This window comes from Anser cygnoides, chromosome 13 (genome assembly GCF_040182565.1).
Source record: "Anser cygnoides isolate HZ-2024a breed goose chromosome 13, Taihu_goose_T2T_genome, whole genome shotgun sequence".
Classification (NCBI taxonomy): Eukaryota; Metazoa; Chordata; class Aves; order Anseriformes; family Anatidae; genus Anser; species Anser cygnoides.
The window spans coordinates 21159390-21180471 of NC_089885.1; the positions used below are offsets into that span (position 1 = coordinate 21159390).

Consider the following 21082-nt stretch of genomic DNA (forward strand, 5'->3'; position numbering starts at 1 on the left):
CACCTGAGCACCACGCAGTCCCTGCGCGGGTGGGGCGCCATGCTGTCCGTCACGTAGTGATAAACCTCCATGTCCTTGTCCAGGGCCTCCACCACTTTGCTCTGCAGCAGGTCCTCGTCCCAGAGGTGACGCTCCCGGAGCACCCGGTGCAGCACCATCGAGGGAGGGGCCTCAACATCCGTGGAGACCTTCCACAAGCGCAGAGGGTGCCCGTCCCCAACCTGCCAGGGCCGAGCAGAAGGGTCAGGCGGCTGTCCTGGGAGCCCTGAGAGGCTTTACTGAGGGGTCTCACCCCCGTGGAGCAGCACCATCGCAGCTGCTGGCTAGGGGGAGCATAGGATGGGATGGGATGGCACAGGATGAGATGGCAGAGCTCCTCTGGCTGGTGGAGAGGGGCTAACGATGATGCAGTGGGCTCTGGCCAAGAACTGTCCCCCTCTCCAGATGGGGAAGGCATTGCTGATTGCCTCCTTGCAGAAGGGAAGGAGTGCCAAGGGCTGGGCAGGTGCCTGTAGGACCCGTGGCTCACAGCGGTCACTCCGCACCCATTTTCCCACATGACCCCGGACACCCCGTGTGCGGTGGCACTTACCTTTTTGCAGGAGAGCTCCGTGTTCAGGGGTCCTGGGGTGCTCAGCCACCCCTTGAATTTCTCTGATGACTCTTTGAGCAGGTTCTGGACACTCTGCTCAAAGTAGGAGTGTAAATCCTTGCTTTCCCCTTGGCACACAAAGTCAGTCAGGGGATGGGGGTAAGCGTCTGCTGCCATATAGGAGCTGCTCAGCTGGAGCAGAATGTCGTGGGAGACCTAAAAGCAAGAGCACACAGGTCTTCAGCGTCCCGGCAGCAAGTCCTCATTGAACAAAGGAGGGGGGAAGGATGGACGCAGCCTCCTCGGGCAGACATCCCGCAGCCTGTGAGCCGCCCAGCCACGAGCAGGGCTTCGCTGGCCCCTCAGAGAGGCTGGGGCTGCCCGAGTGGTGGCACTGCCCTGCTGGAGGCCGGGTGCCCTCCGCAAGCCCCCAGGGGGCAGCGCCAGGCCGCACACGCTGCAGCCACCCACCTGGAAGAGCTTCTTGCAGTCGGTGATCATGTGGGAGAGCCCCTGCGTCGCGGCCATGTTCTCGTTCAGGTCCTTCTGGTCGGGCTTCCCCACGGTGCCCCTCCTGTGCATGGCCCTGCAGGACAGCACGCGGCGCTGGGAGCGGTGCTGACGCCTGGCGCCCGCCCCCCGGCCCTGGCCCCGGCCCCGTGCCGCACCGCAGGGCAGCGGGAGCGGCGCCCTCACCTCGGCGAGGTGCTCTCCTTCTTGGACACGTTGAGGTGGAAGATGGAGGGGGCCAGGCACACGGCCAGGTTTCCGGCGGTCATCTGGTTCTCCTCGGCGGAGGCGATGTCGCTCAGGAAGTAGAGCAGGGTCTGCAGCACCTCGCGGTTCTCATCCGGCATCAGGATGATGGCAGCCTGCACCGCCTGCAGCCGCTGCTCCTTCGACACGACTGGGGGCAACGCCCGTGGTCAGCGTCTGTCCCCGAGGGCCACCCCAGCCCTGCGCTGACAGCCCCACGGCCAGGGCCCCCCGCCCGCGCCCTCCTTACACTGGTAGATCTGCAGGAAGGTGTCGGTCAGCTTGCTGGTGAAGATGGGCTCCGGCAGGTCCCGGAAATATTGCTTCAGCAGGTCGGCCACGTCGTACGCCGACTGCCCCTTGTAGTTGACGTTGTCGGGGCTGGTTTCGTTCATGTGCCGGAGCGCCTGGATACGGGACTTCACCCCCGATTTCCGGAAAATGCCGACCTGAGGGGAAGAGGGAGCCACGCTGGGACGCGAGGCAAGGCTGGCCCTGCCCCGTGCCTGGCCGCTCCGCAACCAGAGGCGAGCCCGGCCAACAGACAGCCGAGGAGACACCGGTAGATGTGAAGTTCCCACAGACCACCTCGCCCTCCCCCTTTGTCACGGCCAAGCGCTGCACGAGGTGACCCCTCGAAGCTGGCTTTTCCCCCAGCCACAGCGCTACAAAAAGAACAGCCCGGCAGCACCCCGAGGCGCGGGGCCAGCGGCCTCACCTGGTCCAGGCACTGGCTGCGGAGGTAGCGCATCGCCTGCTGGATGCTCTGCGGCAGCGGCTGCCCCGTCCTCTGCACGTTGATGATGGGCGGCACCCCGAACACTGCCTTGTCCCTGTAGTCGGGGACTTTACTCCGCTTCATGAACTTGGGCACAGTCCTGCAGGGTGGGACAGACAGACGGTCAGGGCAGCGACCAGCCGCCTCGGCAGCGCGACACCGGGTGAGACGCACCCACTGCCGCAGGGATGCTTCTGCCGTGCTCTGAATATAAGCAAGGAAGTTCTGAACAGGAGCCACAACATCTTTTATTAAGCCAACATGATTTCATGTTTGGCTTAGACAGAAAACCATCGTCTCGCTCTTACACGACCGTAATGTTTTCCATGCTCCACAGGTGCCTGCAGCCCTCCTGCATGCAGGCAGTGCCGGCAGCCCAGGCCGCAGCCCCCCCAGTCCTGCTTGCAAGCATGCCCAGAGCCACGCGGAGCAGTAAGAGCTTGGCTGCAGTTTTTTCCCCTCCCTCTCCATCACCTTCACGCACAGAGCCCACCACCCCACCGCACCGCCCCTGGGGCCCCCATCCCGGCCCCCTCCCCGCCAGCTCACCACGTCCAGGCTTGCTTGTGGGGCACGGAGTACTTCTCCATGATGGCCGTGAGCCGGAGCAGGGAGCACTTCTGGAGCAGGTTGAGCTGGGCAGAGGACTGGCGGTTGATCTCCAGCGAGGCCGAGTTGAGGCTGGGCCGGTGGGAGTTCTGGAAGCTGTGCCAGCGCAGCTTTCTGCAGGGAAGGAGGGCGTTGCAGAGCCTTTCTGTGGCACCCGCTGCTTTGGGGACGGTGTGGGCGGACCAGTGACCAGGCTAAGCCAAACGCCAGCCCCGGGGCCACACGTGCTACTTCCTACCCCTCACAAACCCAGCATGAGAAGGTACCAGAGCACAGAGACACAAAGAGAGAGAGACTTTCTGCTGCCCCAGAGGACTGCTCGTGCTGCCAGGCAGCCTTGCCCCAGCCAGCAGCCTCCCCTTTGCACCCAGCAGAGCCGTGGGGCTGTGCGGGCTCAGCCTGTGCCCACACCCAAGGGCCGTGCTGGGCTGCAGCCCCTCCAGGAGGCTGCAGGGAGGGCAGGGGCTCAGGGACGCACAGGACCACCACGCAGAGCAATGCCTCGGCCAAGCAGACACCTCCAACACCCACTTCCTAAACAGCCAAAGACACTGCAACGAGGCAGTGCCCAAAACTAAAACCTTTCTCTAGCCTGCGCTGCTCTGGGAAGGCTCCTGCCCGGCGTCTCCGGTGCATCCCTGAGCCCAGCAGGGCAGGAAGGACACTTCCAGCCGGTGGAAGTACCACCCCCCTGTACCCACCCGTGCCCTGCCCGCGGGCACACCCCCCTCCAGCATCAGCCTAGCGGGGCTGAAAACCCACAGGACTCCACAACGGCTGGAGTTCCCTTCGGGAAAGCACAAGGCAGCACCAGCGCAGTGACAGCAAGCGCCTCCTTCCTTTACGGCCGTTATCGGCAAACGAAAAATCATCCCATCCCATCCCATCCCATCCCATCCCATCCCATCCCATCCCATCCCATCCCATCCCACCCCACCCCCGTGCAGCCACCAGAGTGCAGCAGTGCTCCACGCCCGGCCCTGCACGGCCCCCCCGCAGCCCCTGTATCCCTGCCTGGGGCTGGTGACACGCGTGGGCTGCCCCCCCCGGCCCCCCCCCGGTACCTGCAGGGCCTGGTGAGCGAGGCTCCCACGCCCGAGTCGCGGCGCTCCCGCATCTCCAGCTCCTCGGCCTCGTTGAGGGAGTTGCCCGTGCTGTCGAAGTCGCTGGCAGAGGTGCCGACGTCCGACATGGACCGCTCCTCGAAGTGCAGGTTGGAGGGGAAGGTGGGCTCCCCGCCCGAGTCCGTCTCCTCTTCCTCCTCCTCCTCCTCCTCCTCCTCGCCCCCGTCCTCCCCGGCCAGGCCGGGGGAGATGGCCTTGTACCAGAGCTCCACTTTCTGCTGCAGCCCCCACATGTGCTGCAGGATGTCGTCCAGGTTCTGGTAGGTCACCTCCCCATCCGCCTTGGAGAACTCGTCGCCGCTGCCGAACTCGGGCACGTTGTCGTACACGCTCGCCCGGCTGCCCAGGGAGCTGCAGGAGCCCCGGCGGCGGCAGGCAAAGCCCCGCGGGGAGGCCGAGCCCTCCACGCTGCTGCTGCTGCCCCCTCCGCCTCCCGCCAGCCCCACGGGCTTGTCCCCCGCCTTCCAGCTGGTCAGGGAGCTGCTGCCCAGGGGGCACAAGCTCTCGATGGAGAGGGATTTGGGGAAGGTGCCCGGCTTGTGGTCCCTGGGAACGTAGACCAGGCAATCCCCGCGGCACGCCGGCCGGTGCTGGTGCTCCCCAGCAGCCCAGGTGCCGCCGGCGGTCACGGCCGTCTCGTAGTCCTCCAGGTAGACCCCAGTGCGCTTGGCCTCTGAGCTCCCCTTGCCCCTGCCTGAGCCTAGCAGGCGGTTAGTCCTGTACGACACCGAGAAGAAGTGTTTTTTGCCGTGGAACGAGGCAGATGCTCCTCTTTTAGGGGAGCTGCCCTTGGTGGCTGTGAGGTCCCCGTTACTCTTGGTGGAGTCCCACCCCGGTTTGGCCATGACGCCGCTGTTCGGGACACCCTTCTCGTCCGGGCCAGCTTTCTCTTTGTCCTTCCTTCGCAGGGACTCGATCCTCTTCAGGAAGCTGCGAGACCTTCGCTTCTTCAGCTTCTCCTTGGGGCCCTCACGGCCCGAGGGCGGCTCCACCAAGGAGCGGGTGCTGGAGCTGCGGCCGGGCTGGGCGACGGCAGCAGCGTCGCGGGCAGGGGACGGCTCGGGCGGCGTGACCACGATACCGGGCGTGCCGCTCGTGCTGCCCGTGCTGACGCTGCTGTGCAGGGACACGGCCTCCAGGTTGGTGCTGAGGTCGGTGAGGACGCTCTCGCGGCTGGACGCCTGCCGCATGGTGCAGTTGGGCACCTCGGAGGCCTGGGAGAGGACGTCGACAGAGCCCACCCGGGACCACCTCTTGCTTTCCCGCTGGAAAGCCCACCGGTTGCTGATGGCACACAGGTCCTCTTCCTCAGAGTCTTCATTCTGTGGGCAGTAGAGAAGAGGGGACGATCAGACCGCGGGGTCCCTCGGCACCGCTACACCCACAGCCAGCCCGCTCCATCCCCTTCTGCCACGGGGCTCACGCTGAACGAGGAACTGCCGTGCTCAGGCTCAAGAGCTACGTGGCGAGGGGAAGGTGCTATTTCTGTGCTACCTCCGAGCAGCTCCCAGGCACTAGCCCTGTGTTTGTGGTGGCATTGCCCGTCCGCTGGTGTACCCCGACGGGTGGCACGGTGCCCGCGTACCCAGCAGAAGCACTCGGGCCGCGTGAGCCAGCCCAGACCGAAACGCGCTGTGCTGTCAGAGGGACGGGCGCAGTGAGAAGAGGAGGGGACGCGGTCACTTCTCACACGTCTGGTCACAACAGAAACGTCCCAGCTGGGGCTCAGGCCTGCAGCCCCCAGCACCAAGGGGAGCCCCCAGAACTCTTCTAGGGTCAAAGGCTGACCCTGAGCTTTTACAGCTACTGCAGGAACAAGCAAGGAGGGGACAGAGCTCAGCAGGCAGCCAGGTCCTTCCTGAGACAATGCTCTTTGTGCACAGAGAAGAAAGAAAGGCGCTGGCGGCCGGGAGGCTGCCCGCCCCCACCCCGCGGGGCTGCGCACACCGGGACCCAGGCACCGCCACCAGCCCAAGCCCCGGCACGGGCAGGGGGAACAAGCGGGGCTACGCCCCCGTGGTGGCTCCCAGGCACCGAGCATCAAACCAGCGCGTTTGAAATGTACTGTTCATCGGGGGAAACAGAAAAGGCTCTGTTATTAATATGCCGACACATTTGTAGGCCAGAAGAGAAACCATCGGCTTCCTACTAAGGAATCCCCATGTAACTGTTTGCTTCTTAGGGAAAGCAGCACGATCGTGAGGGGGTATCCAAAATGCCAGGCTGCGTGCTTCGGCCAGCCTCAATGTCACGTCCCTTTATCTGGTGTCTCTCGACATAGGAGGTAAGGCCTGCGAGAGCAGGAGAACTGCAGGAGCTGACCCAGGCTGGAGGGCAGGGAGAAAGAAGAGGAAAACGCGGGGACCAAAATCAAACCACAAACGCGCTTCCCCCTCCACAGCCACGTTTCCTGAGAACGGTGACGGAAACAAATGAAGGAAAGCACGAGCAGTGGTGACCGAGTAGCGTTACCTGTGCAGAAAGGCACGGGCTGGAGCTAGAAGCCTCAAGGCCTTCCGAAAAAGAAACGAGGGGTAACAACCTGCTGCTGAAATCAACAGCTTTGGGTTTGAGCTCATTGCCCGCTGGCCGCAGGGCAGTGCTAGGTTCTCATCTGCTAACTGTGACCTGGCAAACTGGGCGAGCGCCCTGCCCAGCCCTGGGAGCCGGAGGGGCTCGGCCCACCCAGTACCCCCAGCACCCCCGGGCCAAGCCCCGCCGCCTCGCTGCTGCTGCAACAGCTGCGACCGGCCCCGGCCCCGCACATCCCGGCCCCTTCCCCCTCCGCTTCTTTGTGCTCCGGAGAAGGGGGCCCGGACGCGGGAACAATGCCCCGCGCTGCGGCCTTCCTGCCATTCTGCCGGGCAGCTGGGGGCCTGGGCGCGGGCCCGCCGACATAACGAAGGCGATGATGAAGGAGGAGCGAGGAGTGGAGATGTGCTGCTGCGGGGTCTCATCCAGCCCCAGCTCAGCACAGCCCCCAAGGCTGGTGCTGTCGGTGCAGCACGGCACGGCATGGCACGGCACGGCACAGTATGGCACAGCACAGCGCGGCACACACCGCACTGCCCCAGCCTGGCATCCCCCTGCAGGGCAGGGCAGGGCAGGGAGCACTCAGCACTGCTCAGCACCAGCCCAGGGGCAGTCCTGGATCACTCCGGAGTTATCAAGGAAACCAGGCTCGCTGCCCCGCCAGCTGCGCACATTCCCCTCGAGCCCAGGACTCACCTGTTTACGCTGAAAGTGGACTTCCAGCTTCATGGAGGCACATGTGTTCAGGGTCATCAGCCTCCTGCAAGGAAACAAGAGAGCTTTACCCGGCTGTGGCTTCCTGCTCTGCCTGCAGTGCTTTCCTTCTTTTCCTATTTTTTTTCTATTTTTTGTCTCTGAGCTCCCGTTGTGCCTGGTCACCTGTCACCCAGCAGCTGCGGCTCCAGGGGTCGGACACGCGGAGCCTGGAGGAGCTCCAAGCCCGCTCCCAGTGCGGTGCAGGGTCCCCAGGCGGGCTCCCGAAGCTGCACCCTCCTGCTGCAGAGGTCTGGGGGCACTCTGCACCTCCTTCCCCCCAGTGCAGGAACCGAGTCACATGAGCCCTTGGCACGGCAGCCGAGGGGTTTAAACCACTCCAGCACGCCGGTGGCACAAGCGCTTGGTCGCAGGCCAGCAGGGATTTTGCAAGCGCAGAGATCAGAGCGGCACCCGCCACCCGCGCACGGGCACCGGGACGTCCCGGCCGTGCCCCAGCACCCGCAGCCACTCCGGCCCCCGGGTGTACTCTCCCACGGCAGCAGCCCCGGCATCGAAGGATGCCCGGCTCCCCCAGCTCGCAGCACCCCTGGGCACTGCCGGGGCCCCTCGGCAGCCGTCCCACCCCATCGCTGTGCGCCCCGGCTTCCGCAGCTCCCCGGGGGCTTGTCCTGGGCTGTGAGCTGGCCCCACAGGTGGCTGCAGGGGGTGGCGGGACCCCTGCAGCTCCAGTGGTACTGCAAACGGCACTGCAAGCACAACGGAACTTTTGTTCCAGCACGCAAACACCGTTTCTGCACAGCTGATAAAAAAATCTTAGGCACAATTTACCAAAAAAGTGGCTCACGTCCCTTTCACGATCCTGCCGAAAACTCCCGAACAGGAGCGCGGCCCCGCAGCGTGCACAAGAGCGGGCGGCAGCGTCCTCACACGGCTGCTCATCGCGTCTGCCTGGCCCCAGGACAGCGCTCGGAGAGAGGCTGCAGCGAGCCATTGTTCGGGGGAAGAAAGTAACCTGGCAAAGCAACGGCGACCGCAAAGCAAACGGCGATGGGTTGCGTTCTGAATCCAGCCTGTGCTCAGCCCAGGGTGAGGGCGACCGGGGTGTGCCTGATGGCCACCTGGGAAGGTTCACCACGCACACAAGCCCTGCAGCTTTGGAGGCAACGTTTCCCTTATCCACTAGGGCAGGAGCGGGGCTGGGACTGGGCTGGCCCCGCTGCCACCCCTCTGCCCTCCTGGCTGGGGGGGAGCGGCAGCAGTGGGGGGACCGGGCTGGGGAAGCGCAGCAGCGGGAGCCCGGTGGCAGCACGCGTGTGCTTGTGGGGAGGAGGAGGCACGCAGGAGAACTGTCCTTGGTTTTCCTCCAGTTTTCAGTGCCCTCCTCGGCTCTCAGCGAGGTATTGCTGCAGGCCCCGTGTCCCCAGGCCCCCCCGGCGGCTCCGTCCCAGCGGCGCCGGCTCTGCGCAGGCTGCCAGGAGCCGCGGGATGGGGATGACCTGCTGCAGGCTAGCAGGGCAGAACGACCTCCAGAACGCCTCCAGCCAGCCAGGCGAAGACAAAAGGATGCGAAAGCTCAGCCGGGGACAGGTGCACCCCCCAGCACCTCGCAGCCCCCCCAGCACCTCGCAGCCCCCAGCCTGCCTACCCCGCACTGAGTGCAGCCGGGAGAAGCCGAGCGCTGCAGCCGGGGTCCCTGCGCCGAGCGGAGCTGCCCGTGCTGGGACAGCAGGCAGCCAGCAGCCCCGGCCTGCCCCCCGGCCTCTCCACTCCCCACAGCGCGTGGGGGGGAAGCGAGAGGCAGCAGAACTGCCAAGCGCTGCCGGGTTCCTCAGCGGAGGGGCACGGCCGCGGGGATGTGGCCCGAAAGCAGACGCGGGGCTGAGTCGCCCCCAGGCAGGCTGACGCGCGGCCCGTCCGGACAGACGGACAGACGGGGGGTCCCTCCTGCTGGCTGTTTGCTCTTGGTCACGGCAGTAGCATTTAGAGCTCATCTCTGAAATACCGCACTGCTTCCCCTGCCAGAAAAACGCGCGGAGGCATCTCCCGGAGCTATTTTCAGCCCTGCTGCTGTGAGGAGTAGTGCGTCCGGGTGGAAAACGCTCGGCGCAGCTCTGGTTGCCCGGCGCTGGGATAACTCACGCTGCACAGCCCCACCAGCAGGGCAATCCTCCCTCGGAGCGACCAACAGCGTGTTTATTCCAGGAACGGCCAGCACAAAGACAGCCAGCAGTGCAAAACCACTCCCGATGCGGTGCTGCTGAGCACCCGCAGCCCCTAGGGAGCTGCACAAAAGGTTAGCTAGCGGTGTGGCCTTTCCACGGAGCAGTTCTCGTTGCACAAGTGCTCAGCAAAGCCCTTGCTGCGTGCTCGCTCCCTGTCGCAGGAGGCATGTGCCTGATGCAAACCTGTCCCCAGCCACCATCTCACCCACGGGCACTTTGACCCGAATCCAGCTCACACCAACAGCCGAGCAAGATCCCTTCGCTGCGACCCAGAGGTGTGGTGTCCAGCCTCCACTTCACTCTCAGAGACATTATTTAGCATCCTGGCAAAATAAAGCAACGTGCAACGTACCCTGGGGAAGCCTGGCTCTCTCCCGATGACCATGCACATGAGGCATCGCCCAGAGCAGCCAGCGGGGAGAGGAGCACAGGCAGCTGGTGCAGCAAACCCGGGGCCCTTTGCACCACCGCTCGGTTTTACGGCTCACCCCTCGCTGATCCGTGTTCAGCAGAGCTCCACAGGCTGGAGTTACCCACACACGAAATTACAACACGGCCCGAAAGTTAAACAAAGAGGAGAACTCCTGGCTAACGTCTGTTCCCCAGCCGCTCTGCACGCTCAGGACACAAAGCACTGCAGCTCCCCACGCACCAGCCTGTCCGACACGACAGCCACGTGGCAGCACAACGCATCCACAGCCACCGCCGCAGGGACGGGCAGGCAGCGCCTGCAGGCTGGGCGGAGGCACGGCACAGCACCAGGGCAGTGGTGCTGAGCCCCTGCCTCACGCAGCTCTCTGCAGCAAGAGCCGGCTGGGAGGGGGCTTTACCTGCAGAGGGATTTGAGGGAGTCCTGGTCCAGGAAACTGTGGTCTTTCTTCACAGCGCCGATGTCAAGTGGGAACAGCGAGTCTGGGGAGGAAGGCGAGAGGAGGATCAGTGAGGCAGGGAGCCCCTGCAGCTCCGCGGGGGCCGCCCGCTTCTGACACCGGCTCTGGGAGAGCAGCCGCCAGCACGCCATCAGCCACACCAGCACCTCACTTCGCCTCCCCAAGGCACGACCTCAACAATGTGCTGCCCAAAGCCCCACGCTGCGCCCAGCAGCAGCGGGCACAAAGTCTGGACCCCACATCCAGGTCCACAAAGCAGAGAGAAGAGGGACCTCAGTGGAGATGGTGGTGCTGGTGTGGAAAAGAAAGACCTGTGGCCTCAGCCCAGGGTGGTTTTTGGAGAGCAGCCACATTCCAAACACCGCTCGAGGGAGATCTTGGCGCCCATAAAACAACACACCACACGTATACTGACCCCTTCCTCCCTCAGACTCCCTTTGTCCACTGATCCACCAGGGTCAGGAAAGCCCCTGGGGACAGCTGAGAGCTGCTAAGAGGTCCCCCAGCGTCGAGAAAGCCGCAGCAGCAGGGTGCTGCCGTAGTTCCAGCATCTCCTTCAGTCCCTCAAAGGCCACGGCTGGGGCTCCGAGGGCAGGCACACCTGCAGGGCCCTGGGCAGCAGCTAGAGGACCAAGGAAAGGCTCTACATGCTCAGAGCCCCTGGGCAGCGCACTTTTTGGTAAGCTAGAGGAGGGTGGCAAGGTGCCTGAGGTCCTCCACGCAGTTCCCTGCTCCTCTCCGCGCAGACCCAGAAAGCTCTGCTGGGACCAGCTGCGCCAGACCTGGACAATTAACCACGAGTCTACGTCTGGTTGTTAATGAAGCTCTTGAGCGTAATTACCGAGGGGATGCTGAGCCCTGCCAGCTGGGGAGAAGAACAGAATGAAATGGTCAAAGGATGTGGAAAGCTTTGCTCAGGGAGGCTGGAGCGAGGCCGGTTTATTCATCGCTGCAGCAGCCGCCCTGCTCGGGGCCGGGGCTCACCTGCAGGACCCGGGCGGCCCGCGCACGTGGCTCTGCGGGGAGCTGCCCCGAAATAGAAACCGGGCCCGAGCGGGCAGCCGGTGAAGCCATCACCCGGGAGGCCGGAGCGTGGCTCTGCTGGAAGGGGTGGGGGCGCTGGAAGCGGGGCGAACAATGGCTGGCGGCGCTCCCCCCACGGCCGGGCTTCCGGCTATTGTTCTGCCAGGGGGGCCGGGCTGCAGGCACTGCTTCGGCCCCGTCCCAGCAGGGACCCGCAGGCCCACCGGCTGTGCGGAGCAAACACAGCCGATCGGACGAGCTCCAGAGGAGCTAATCGCAAAGTGCCTGCGTGGGGGCGGAGGTGGGAGCCGGCCCCTCCGAGCGCCGTCCCGCTGGGAACCGCAGGGCACAGGCACGGTGTGCCACGTGTGCAGGGAGCGCAGACCTCGCTGCCGGGGGACGGCAGGGCAGGGCAGCAGCCTCAGGGATGTGTCAGGAGGGAGGGAGGAAGGAAACGTCCCTTCCCCGCGTTACCCACGCCGTCTGCCTGCGCTGCGCGCTCGCAACCCCCGCGAGCATCCCTAAACTGCTCAGGCACGGTCGGCAACCCAGCGCCTGCCCTGCCCTGCCCTGCCCTGCCCGGGCGCCTGGGAACTTCCTCGCAGCCCTGCCTGAAGGGGAAAAGTTCAGGAATGCAGGGAAGTTAACAGCATGGCTGGTTCTCCACACCACAACCCAGTCCGAAAGCTTAACGTTTTAACATATAATCATGTAATTAGTAAGCAATCCCCGTCGTCCTGCCCTCTCCCCAGCGCTCTGTGACCTCTCCCTGCAGCCACCCCTGGTACGTAGTTGATACACAAATAAGACCACGTACAGGCCAGGGACTTTCTGCTCAGCCCCGCTGGGGGTAACGGGCAGCCGTGACGTGCCGGGCACGCTGGGGTCCCCAGAAGCCATCCCCAGGCCAGGTCCGGCTGCCCAGACCTGCCCGCTCGGATCTGTGCCAGCCATGGCCCCGCTGCGGGTGCTGGCCGCCCCCCGGCTCCACCTGCCTGCTGCAGGGCTCCCCAGCGAGGAGCAGCGCTGCCGGGCTGCTCACCCCCTCCCTGCGAGGGGCTGCGGGTGCCCCGCTCAGGAGCGCCGCCCCCACCCCACACCCCCACATCCCCAAGCTCTGCGCCCCTGCCCAGGTCAGATCCAAGCCCCCGGGGTGCAGCACGGCCGTGGAGGTGCTGCCCCTCGCCATGTGCTGCTGCACGCCCAGCCTCCGGACACCGCACCACAAACACGGCTGGCCCCAAACCCAAGAGAGGAGGAAGCAGCTCTCACCTTCATAAAGCTGGGCATACTGCGGGAATCCTGCCGCTCGCAGCCAGTCGCAAGCTTTCTTGGCTTCGATTTCTGAAACAAAGCAAAGAGACGGTCTGAGCATCGCACCGGCCAAAGGGATGCTGCACCCAGAGGCAGCTCTCCGCATCGGGGGCACTCCGGCATCACCCACGCCCGTCTTTCACGTGCACAAACCAGAAGAAATGACCAACTGCGAAACAGCGAGGCCGGGAAGCAGCACGTGCCTGGGGGTGGCACCACGCCGGGCACGGGGCAGGCTCGCACAGCAGGAACTGCCCAGCTCTGGATGCCCCGCGAGCGCAGGACAAAGAGGACGTGGCACAAGAGCGACAGGCCCACGAGACAGTTGTAACCTCCTGATAATGGGATTGCAGAGTCACAGAACGGTTGGGGTTGGAAGGGACCTTGAAGACGACGTAATCCCACCCCCTGCCACGGGCAGCGCCCCCTGCCCCAGCCCGGGCTGCCCAAATCCCATCCCAGCACCGCCAGGGCTGGGGCACCCACAGCTCCTCTGGGCAGCCTGGGCCAGGGCCTCAGCGCCCCCAGAGCGAAGAATTTCTTCCTTATATCTAACCGAAATCCACCTGTTCTTACTCTTTGTCCTGCCAATGTCCTACCACCGCTCCTTGAAACGTTTTGTTCCTATACCCACCAAACCCAATGAAGGGCTCTGTCAGGCAAGAGCGGAACGCCTTTATTGCTGACGATTAATTCAGAGCCCATCAAAGCGTGGGGCTGTTCAGTTCGTGCGTCTTTTGCAAACATCCTCCAGAAAAGCCTGCCAAAGGAACCTTTTATTTTCCCTCCCACTTCCCCCATCCCGACCACCCCCTTCTTTTCTTCCAAGCTCGCCTTCCTCCTGGCACGCAGGGCGCCCTGCTCGGGGCACAGAGCTCTCCCCAGGGGGCAATCACAGCGGCACTGGGACGCAAGGGGCCGGCTGGCCCAGCCACCGGAGCCCCGACGGCTTTCTGCTGCCCCCTGCCCGGCCCGGTCCTGCTCAGCTATTCCCAGGGCGAGCCCATCCAACTGCCAGCACCACGTTCTGGGGAATTCCTCAGATTTACAGGACCTGAGGGAACACAGCCCGAAGGCAAAGCAGCCGGAGGAAGCTGCTGTCGGGTGCCAGCAGTCCCTCTGTCCGCTGAGACTTGCAGTTCTGGCGGCGACAGGCGTTTGACCTCAGATGTAGAAAATGGGACTGCAGCTTCAGGTCCCTGCCCGTCCCTCCCAGAAGCTAAACCCAGTACAGACTGGGATCGAGCCTGATCCACCAAGAGTTACGGTGGTGAAACTCTGAGCTCCATCCCCCCCCGACAGGCTCAGGGGAGAGCTCCGCTCCCGCTCACACCCACAAAGCTGCGCGCATGAGAAGGGTGAAGCCGAGCAGTTCAGCTAAGGACAGGACCCAGCCAAAACCCTCGACCCAAATACTTGGGACGTTCTGGGGAGGAGGTTTGGAACGAGCATCCGGACGCGGGTCCAAGCTGCGCAGCTGCCCTTAGCGGCGTGCTGAGCCCTGTGGGAAGGGCAGGGCTCAGAGCCAGGGCCCCTCAGCGGCCCCCCCACCGCGGCACGGCAAGCCCAGCGCTCGCAGCCCTCACCCCATGGTGCCTGGGGGGGACACGTGGGGTGGGTGACACCGAGCTCCTCACGCTGCCACCCCACGCACACAGCCACACAGCCTCACCTGGACCCTCCAGCACCCTGCCCCTGCCCCTTCCCCCCCTTTGCTCAGGGCTGGGCCGTTGGCCGTGGGCCACCGAGGCCAGAGGTTCAGGTGCCCCCGGCCAGGACGAGGAACGCAATCCTCCCAACCCGCTGCTGCCCCACAGAGCCCGAATCCCCCCCACCCGCAGGAAGGGATGGGTCTGGCACTTCCACCCCCCAAAAGGGACAGCAGAGGGAAGGGAAGGGCAGCCAGGAGCAGAGCCGTGCACCCTCCTGGCGTGCCCTGGTGCCCCGCTTACCCCTTACAGCAGCAGGACCGAGCTGGCAGAAGAGCACGGCTGAGGTGCCGGACGGGTCTGCGCAGGGACGTGCGGGAGCCACGGGGCACCCAGCGCAGCCACGGGCAGCCTGCGCCCGCCGCAGCCCCCGCACATCGCCCCGTGGACGCGGGGAGGCAGAGCGAGACGCTTTGGTCCCCCCGCAGGCTGCCGGGGGCACGCTACCTGTCCTCGCCCCGCTCTGGAGCCGGGCGCCCCGCTTCGCCTGCTGCCAGCGCCGTCCCCAAAGCCCCGCGTGGAGCCCCGGCGCCTGCCCTGCACCGGCGCCCGCAGGAGCCTCCCCGCGCTGGCACAGAAAAGGTTTCCGAGTGTCCCCGTCCCGGACGGAGCCGGCCGCCGGCTTCCTCCTCCCACCGCCCTTTCCACAGAAGTACTTTCCCAAGGAAGCACAGGAAAGGATCTTTCCGAGTCTCGATAAGAATGGGCAGAAAAACACTCGTGCGAACGACACAGGCAGCTTGTGAATGGCCTGCGGGGGACTCGGCGGCGGCAGGACCGTGGCTGGATGCCGCGACGGGGTCACCCCCCACGAGCCGTGCCTGCGGTGCCATCGGGGCACGGCGCCCCGAGGTGCGTGACCGTCACCCCCCCGCGGCTCTGGCACCGAAAGCGCGCCGCAGATAAAGGTGGGGTCTGTGAAGCCCGGAGCGCTGCCATCCTGGATGTCAGACATCGGGGAGGGGAAGAAGGGCCAGCCAGTTCCTGTTATTTTTAGATGGGTTTCCTAAGAGGACTTATGCAACCCTTCCCTCTCCCTGTGTTTGCATTACTCCAGCTGTCGGTACCAGCGGCAGCACTCCGACCTGCAGGCCAGCTCACCCAGATTTGACCGAGGAGTAAAGAGACGCACAGCGAGCTGCTGGCGCCTTCCATGAACACAGCTGGCAGGTGGATGGGCAGCCCGCTTCCAGCTCCCGCATCACAGAGAGCTCTCCGTGTGAGCTGAGCGCTCGGCAAGCAGCCGGACATCCCCACGAGGGAAAACCAGCACCAACACTCCCGCTGGAAAAAGCTCCTGTTGGTGCACGGCCCCTACAAGCCACCAGAGAGTCCCCCAGGCAAAGCTTCTGCCCTTTTCCAGCAGCTGCTGGTGGCACGGCCCAAGGAAGAGGCACCACAGGCGCCGTCCCCCTCCCAGCGCTCCCGTCCCCAGCAATAGGGGCAGGCGGCTGCCCCACACAGGTCCCCAGGGACGAGGCCGCGGCAGCACGGGGCTGCGCCCACTGCTGGGACGGGGCAGGGGAACAAAGGGATTTGGGAAGGAGACGGCAACTGGGGCCGACTGCACGCCCCAGCACCCTGCAGTGGGGATCGGAAAGTGAAAATGAGGTGAGAGGCTCTCATTTTGCTAGTGAAAGTGGAAGAAAAAGACAACTGCTCCTCCCGCGCCCACTCCGCAGCACGGCCCCGCACTGCGGCACTGCACACAGCTGCAGGACGGCGCGGGGGCAGGCGGGGATGTCTGGAGGCTGGCGCTCCTCCCTCGAGTCCGCCGGGGACACAAGGTCCCCACGCCACCCCTGCCAGCTCCAGGAGTGGGCGTGGGTGGGCAGGGGCCCAGGAGGTGCAATACAAGGACAGGCAGGTCTAAAACGAGCAAGCTGAATCACTGGAAGCAAACTTAACTACTGATAGGAAAAGCACTTCCCAGAACCCGGGCTCGGCACTTTCGCTTTAAAATAAATGACAAAAAATGGAGAAGCAACACCCCAGGACCGAGCCTCTCCGAGCAAGTTTCCAAAATCCCCGTAAAAAGCCCCACACACCCAATTAGTGAGTGAAAAGAAAACCACGCCATCGCATCGCCCCTGCATTACATCATGGAAAGCCGGGAAATCGGACGCCGGGCAGATGCGAGCGGGAGCAGCCTCTGGCTGCCGTGCGCCAGCGCGGGAACCTCGCTGTGTGCGTGCGTGTTTTCTTTCCATCACACTTCAAAATAAACTGTTGCCTACAACACTGGATATGCAGAAGCTCAGCTTCTCTTCCTGGCTTGTAAGCAGAAGTCCTCGCCTATTTTTACAGAAAGAACAGAAAATCCCAATACGCTTCCCAAACCAGGGGTCGGTGCCGTGGCCGCTTAAGCTAGCGAGGATCCGAAATGCCCGTCTCCCACGGGAAACCCGCTGCCCACGCCTGCCAGCGGTTCTGGGGCCAGCAGCAGTGCCGGTGCCACTCAAGTCAGAGGATTCAGTTCCTCCTGCGGTGCCCAGCTCTGTGCTCGGAGCGACCAGCGCCGCGTTTGGCATCACTCAGACACACCAGAGGGCCAGGTCCGGACCCCTCGGTCCCGAATGCCCGCAGCCCTCCCCCTCAGTGGGCCCAGCTGAGGACACGGCCCCAGGTCTGCACACCCCGCTCACCCCAAAACAGCGCAAAGGAAACAAAACAACGGGGATCCCCCCAGAGGCTTCACAGCAGGGGAGGGACAACGGCTGCAGCTGCTGGCGCCCGAGCCCTCGCGCCAGGAGCAAGCCCCGCGCGGCCGCCCGCGCCCGCCCAGCTCCGTGCACCACGTCCCGCGGGGCGGGCTCTCCCCACGGCAGCCGGGAGTCTGGAGCCGGGAGAGGGCACGGAGCCGCGGGCATCCCCCGTCCGCGCGCGGGCCGGCACGCTGCGCTGAGAAATGCGAACCGTCTGCTGCCTGCCCACTAGCTCCCGGCGCGACCCGGCAAACCGCAGGGATTTCAAAGCTGCAAGCGCGGAGAGGGCAGGGAGGCAGGAATGAGAAGCTCGGCTGGACGCCGTCCCAGATGCAGCGGGTTTCCATAATTAACCTTAGCGCTGTGAAGAGGTCTCACCAGTTTTGGGAACCGCTGCTCGCTCTGTCACCGGCGAGGAATTGTCCGGATGCCTCCGCCAGGCTCCGAGGGGCACCGTGGCCCCGTGCGGCCGAGCTGCAGCAGGGAGGTGCCGGTGTGGTGGCACCGCCAGCCCCAGATGGCTCCGGAGCCTCTCACTGCCCTGCTCACGCTCCAGACACGCAGTGCGTGGCGCAGGATGACCCAGGGGAACACCGGGGGGAACTGGCTGCCAGAGGCGATGCAGAGGCGCCGTGCCCACGTGGCTGTGCCACCACCGCTCCCTCGCCCGTGTGAGGACAGAGGCAGGGCTGCCCGCAGCGCTCAGTGCCCAGCAGGGTCGGGCCTGGGGAGGGAGAGGCCGGCCCAAAACCACCCACGCAGCACCACAGCTGCACGTAACTACAGCTACTAGTGAGCCTGTGTGTCCTCTCCTGTCAACGGGCCCACCGTCAGTCTGGGTTCTGCTCCCTTCCACTCCCATGGAAGTTAAAGCGAGATGCAAACAGGTTTGTTTCCTTCCGTACTTTAAAGAGGAGAAAACTTCTCCCCTTTCACTGCGGGCTCTGGGGCGATGCAGCCCCGCATCACCTCCGGGGAAGGCAGTGCTCGTCTCCTGCGGCAGCACAGCCTCCCCTCCTGCCCCGGGGCACCACCGCAGGCCCAGCGATGGAAGGCTGAGCCAGCGGGAGCCGTGCGCGGGGCCCTAGGGCGCACGAGCTGCAGGAGGGGGCGCGGGACGCGGGACACGGCGGGTGGCACAGCCAGAGCGAGCCCGGCCCGCCCGGCACCGCCGCGGCTCCCAGCCACCCCCAGCTCCTCGCTGCGGGCAGGGGCCGGGGCCGGGAGCCGGCGGCTGCTTCCCGCTCGGTTTGGGGCTGGGCCCGGCAGTGGGCTGCACAAAGGCCGGTCTGTGTGCGGGCGAGGCGAGGCGCTCGGTATGGGGGCTGGAAGCGAACGCGGCCACTTCCTCCCCTAGGTGTAATTATAGCCACGCGCTCCCCACAAGCATTTCCACTCCTCGGTGGCTTCTCGCACCTCTGGCCACCCCAGGATTCCTCCTCGTGGCCCTCGGCTGCAGGCTGCACCCAGCAGCCCTCAGAGCACCGAGGCGGCCGGGGTTAGATGTGCAGAGGCTGCGGGCTGCCGCTGCAGAGCAGGTGTCTGGTGGGGACACGGGAAGGGACGGGGCGCCCACAGGAAAAGAAACAAAGGGCCAGGAAGGGCCAAGACCCTCACCCGTCCTCCTCGCTCCCCACCTGTGCTCCTCCAGCTGCTCTGAGCCCAGCAGTGCACGGGCAGGGCAGGAGCCCCCAGCCCGGGCAGTTGGAGCCCCCGCGGCAGGAGGACAGCCAGCAGGACCCCGCTGCCATGGCTGGAGATGGCAACAAGCAGCGTGGGTCCCCGGCTCCAGCCTGCCCCGTGCTCTGCCCCAAGAAGATGGGGCAGCGCTGGCACAGCCGACGGATTGCGTCTGACCTGGTCTGGACTCAGGGTTGAGCAGGCAGCGTCTTCTCTTTGGCACTGGTCATGCTATTCCCTTCCCGGGTTTACAGACGACATTTGCCCTCATTTGCTGCCTGGATCTACACAAATGCACATATACGTACCGGGGACAGAGAAGACAGTTAAACAGAAGGTGCTGGTGTGGCTGAAGCATCCAGCAGGACTGCAAGTGGTGCCTGTAGCGGTGACTGCACGGCACCAGCAGGAGCTACATGCTTGCAGTTCGCCAGCCTTTGACAAGCTAAGAACGCCGAGCCACTCCTGCACAACTCAAAGGAGAGAGCTGAAGGAAAAACACGGCACCCAGTTGGGTAGAATAAAAAAGCAGCAGCCCTGCAGCAGCCCTCCACATTTCCCTCTTTCACACACACGCGCAAACAATCCTGGGCCTGCAGTCGGTGAGCAAAGCAGCCACGGGGACAAACAGCAGCCTGCAGGTGTGCAAACGCAATTACTGCGCTCCCGAGGGGCCCGGCGAGGCTCCGACAGCCCTCCCAAGGTGTACGGCTCTGTCAGCTGCGGGGGTTCTGCTCCAAAACGCACGTAAGCACGTAAGCATTTTCTGCAGCCGGTGCACCATGCCAAGAGAGCAGACTCGTGCCTCCTCCTAATTCAGGCCCCTGACAATCCAACCACTGATTTATGGAGCATATGTTCTCTTCCACATGCGTGTTTCTACTCCTCAGGTGGCCGTGGTGGCTGGGTGCTCTAATTCCTGATACTGGAAACCCAGAAGAGAAGCAAGATGAAAACAGCTTCTCGGACGTTCAGCAAAACTAATCCTCCTTGCCCATCCTGTATCCCACCCTTTCTAAAATTGCACTGCTGTTTTCCTGTTGGTCATCCCACGGATCTCACGCGCGCTTTGTTTGGACTAGCGGACGCCGTCCCCGCGGCCGGGCTCTGCCAGAGACCCCCCTGACGGCACTGGGGCACGGCGCCCGCCGAGGAGGAACCCCGCGATGCGTGTCTTTACCTTGACAAAAATAAGATGCCATTTTTCCACTGCTTGGAAGCGTTTCAGAGCCAGCCCCGCCAGCGAGATGCGCTCGCTCGCCAGGGAGCTGCGCCACGGCGCTGCCCTCGCCACAGCACTGGCACTGCTTCAGAGACCCGACACGAGCTGCCACTGAAGGCCAGCAGTCAGGGCGCAGGAAAACTACAGGCGTCGTGCTCTAAAGCCAGGAACTGGTAGCAGCTCAGCTCTCCTCTTTGCAGAGAGCTCTCAGCCCGGTACCGCAGCCGCTGCAGGTTTGTAGCCCCAGGCAGCGCAACCTGCGGCAGCCTCTCCTGCACTGCATGCCTGGCAGCTCTCCTCAGCTCCCTCCGCTTCTGAGCCCAGGTATCACAAAGCATTGATTTGCTTGAGACACGAAGGAATTTCCCCCTGTTTTTGTGCATTCAGTTAGAAGAACCACCTGTCTCTGTTACCAGGGGAACCCCACGTGGGCTCCCTGCTGCCTGTTGGTGCTGCCCAGAAGCAGAACCCAGCATCACGCAGCCGAGGCACCGGGAGCCCCGCGCGGCCCCTGGGGACGGGGAGCCCGGAGCCAGGACTGGGCAGGCGCTGCCACAGCCCCGGCACAGGCACGCTTCCCTGCGGGAGGAAACAGGCACCGAGTCCTCGGCAGAGGCACAGGGGCTTACTTCAGGGCTCTTCTCTTTTTAAACACCGCCATACACAGGTAAGCCACAATCAGGTATTTCTCCAGCTGTGCGCAACAACCTGCCTACCCTTTCTGCCCGACCCCTCCCGTGTTTCAGATGCTGAAACAGGACCCCGAGGCCGTCCCCCCGCCTGCTTGCGGCGTGCCACGGACCGCCGTTCGCTTTGGCCAAGCCCCGTCTGTCAGCTGGTCCCCGCATCTCCGTACTGCATCTACTCAGCGGGGAGCTGTGCCGCCGGCGGTGCCCAGCGACTCTGCACAGGTGCCCGCACGTGCTCCTCGGTAACTTGTGCACGATTCCACCGCGCTGCCGGCTCCAGGCTTTTAACAGCACGCAACCCAGCACGGGCAGACAGGTGATGGCCACACCACCCCTCAGCCTGCCCCCAGCACGCTGAGGATTTCATTTACAAAACACGGAGTGTTTTCCCCGCTCCACAGCCTCGCTTCGTGCGAAGCCCACTGGGACGGGCACGGCAAAGCCCGCGTCACCGCGCCCCGCTCCCGCTCCGCAGCGCCTGCTGGCGCGCAGCTCCCAGGCCTCCTGCAGCTCTTCCGGA

At 64.5% G+C, this 21082-nt stretch overlaps 1 protein-coding gene across 6 annotated transcripts in view; it reads right to left on the bottom strand.

Moving 5' to 3' along the window:
- The window catches only part of STARD8 (StAR related lipid transfer domain containing 8), a 59528-nt gene that overhangs the window by 2234 nt on the left and 36212 nt on the right, over nucleotides 1-21082 (bottom strand). For 4 of the 6 annotated variants that reach the window (XM_048076344.2, XM_067005227.1, XM_067005226.1 and 1 more), the window contains 11 exons: nucleotides 12516-12587; nucleotides 10161-10242; nucleotides 7088-7151; nucleotides 3800-5181; nucleotides 2676-2849; nucleotides 2067-2226; nucleotides 1599-1797; nucleotides 1289-1499; nucleotides 1064-1178; nucleotides 593-808; nucleotides 4-221 (listed from right to left, as the gene is read on the bottom strand). In XM_048076344.2, coding sequence (XP_047932301.2) covers nucleotides 4-221; nucleotides 593-808; nucleotides 1064-1178; nucleotides 1289-1499; nucleotides 1599-1797; nucleotides 2067-2226; nucleotides 2676-2849; nucleotides 3800-5181; nucleotides 7088-7151; nucleotides 10161-10242; nucleotides 12516-12587 — 2893 coding nt within the window. Of the gene's footprint in view, nucleotides 1-3; nucleotides 222-592; nucleotides 809-1063; nucleotides 1179-1288; nucleotides 1500-1598; nucleotides 1798-2066; nucleotides 2227-2675; nucleotides 2850-3799; nucleotides 5182-7087; nucleotides 7152-10160; nucleotides 10243-12515; nucleotides 12588-14509; nucleotides 14883-21082 lie in introns of those variants that run through there. The other 2 variants (XM_048076339.2, XM_048076365.2) reach the window with 2 other exon arrangements.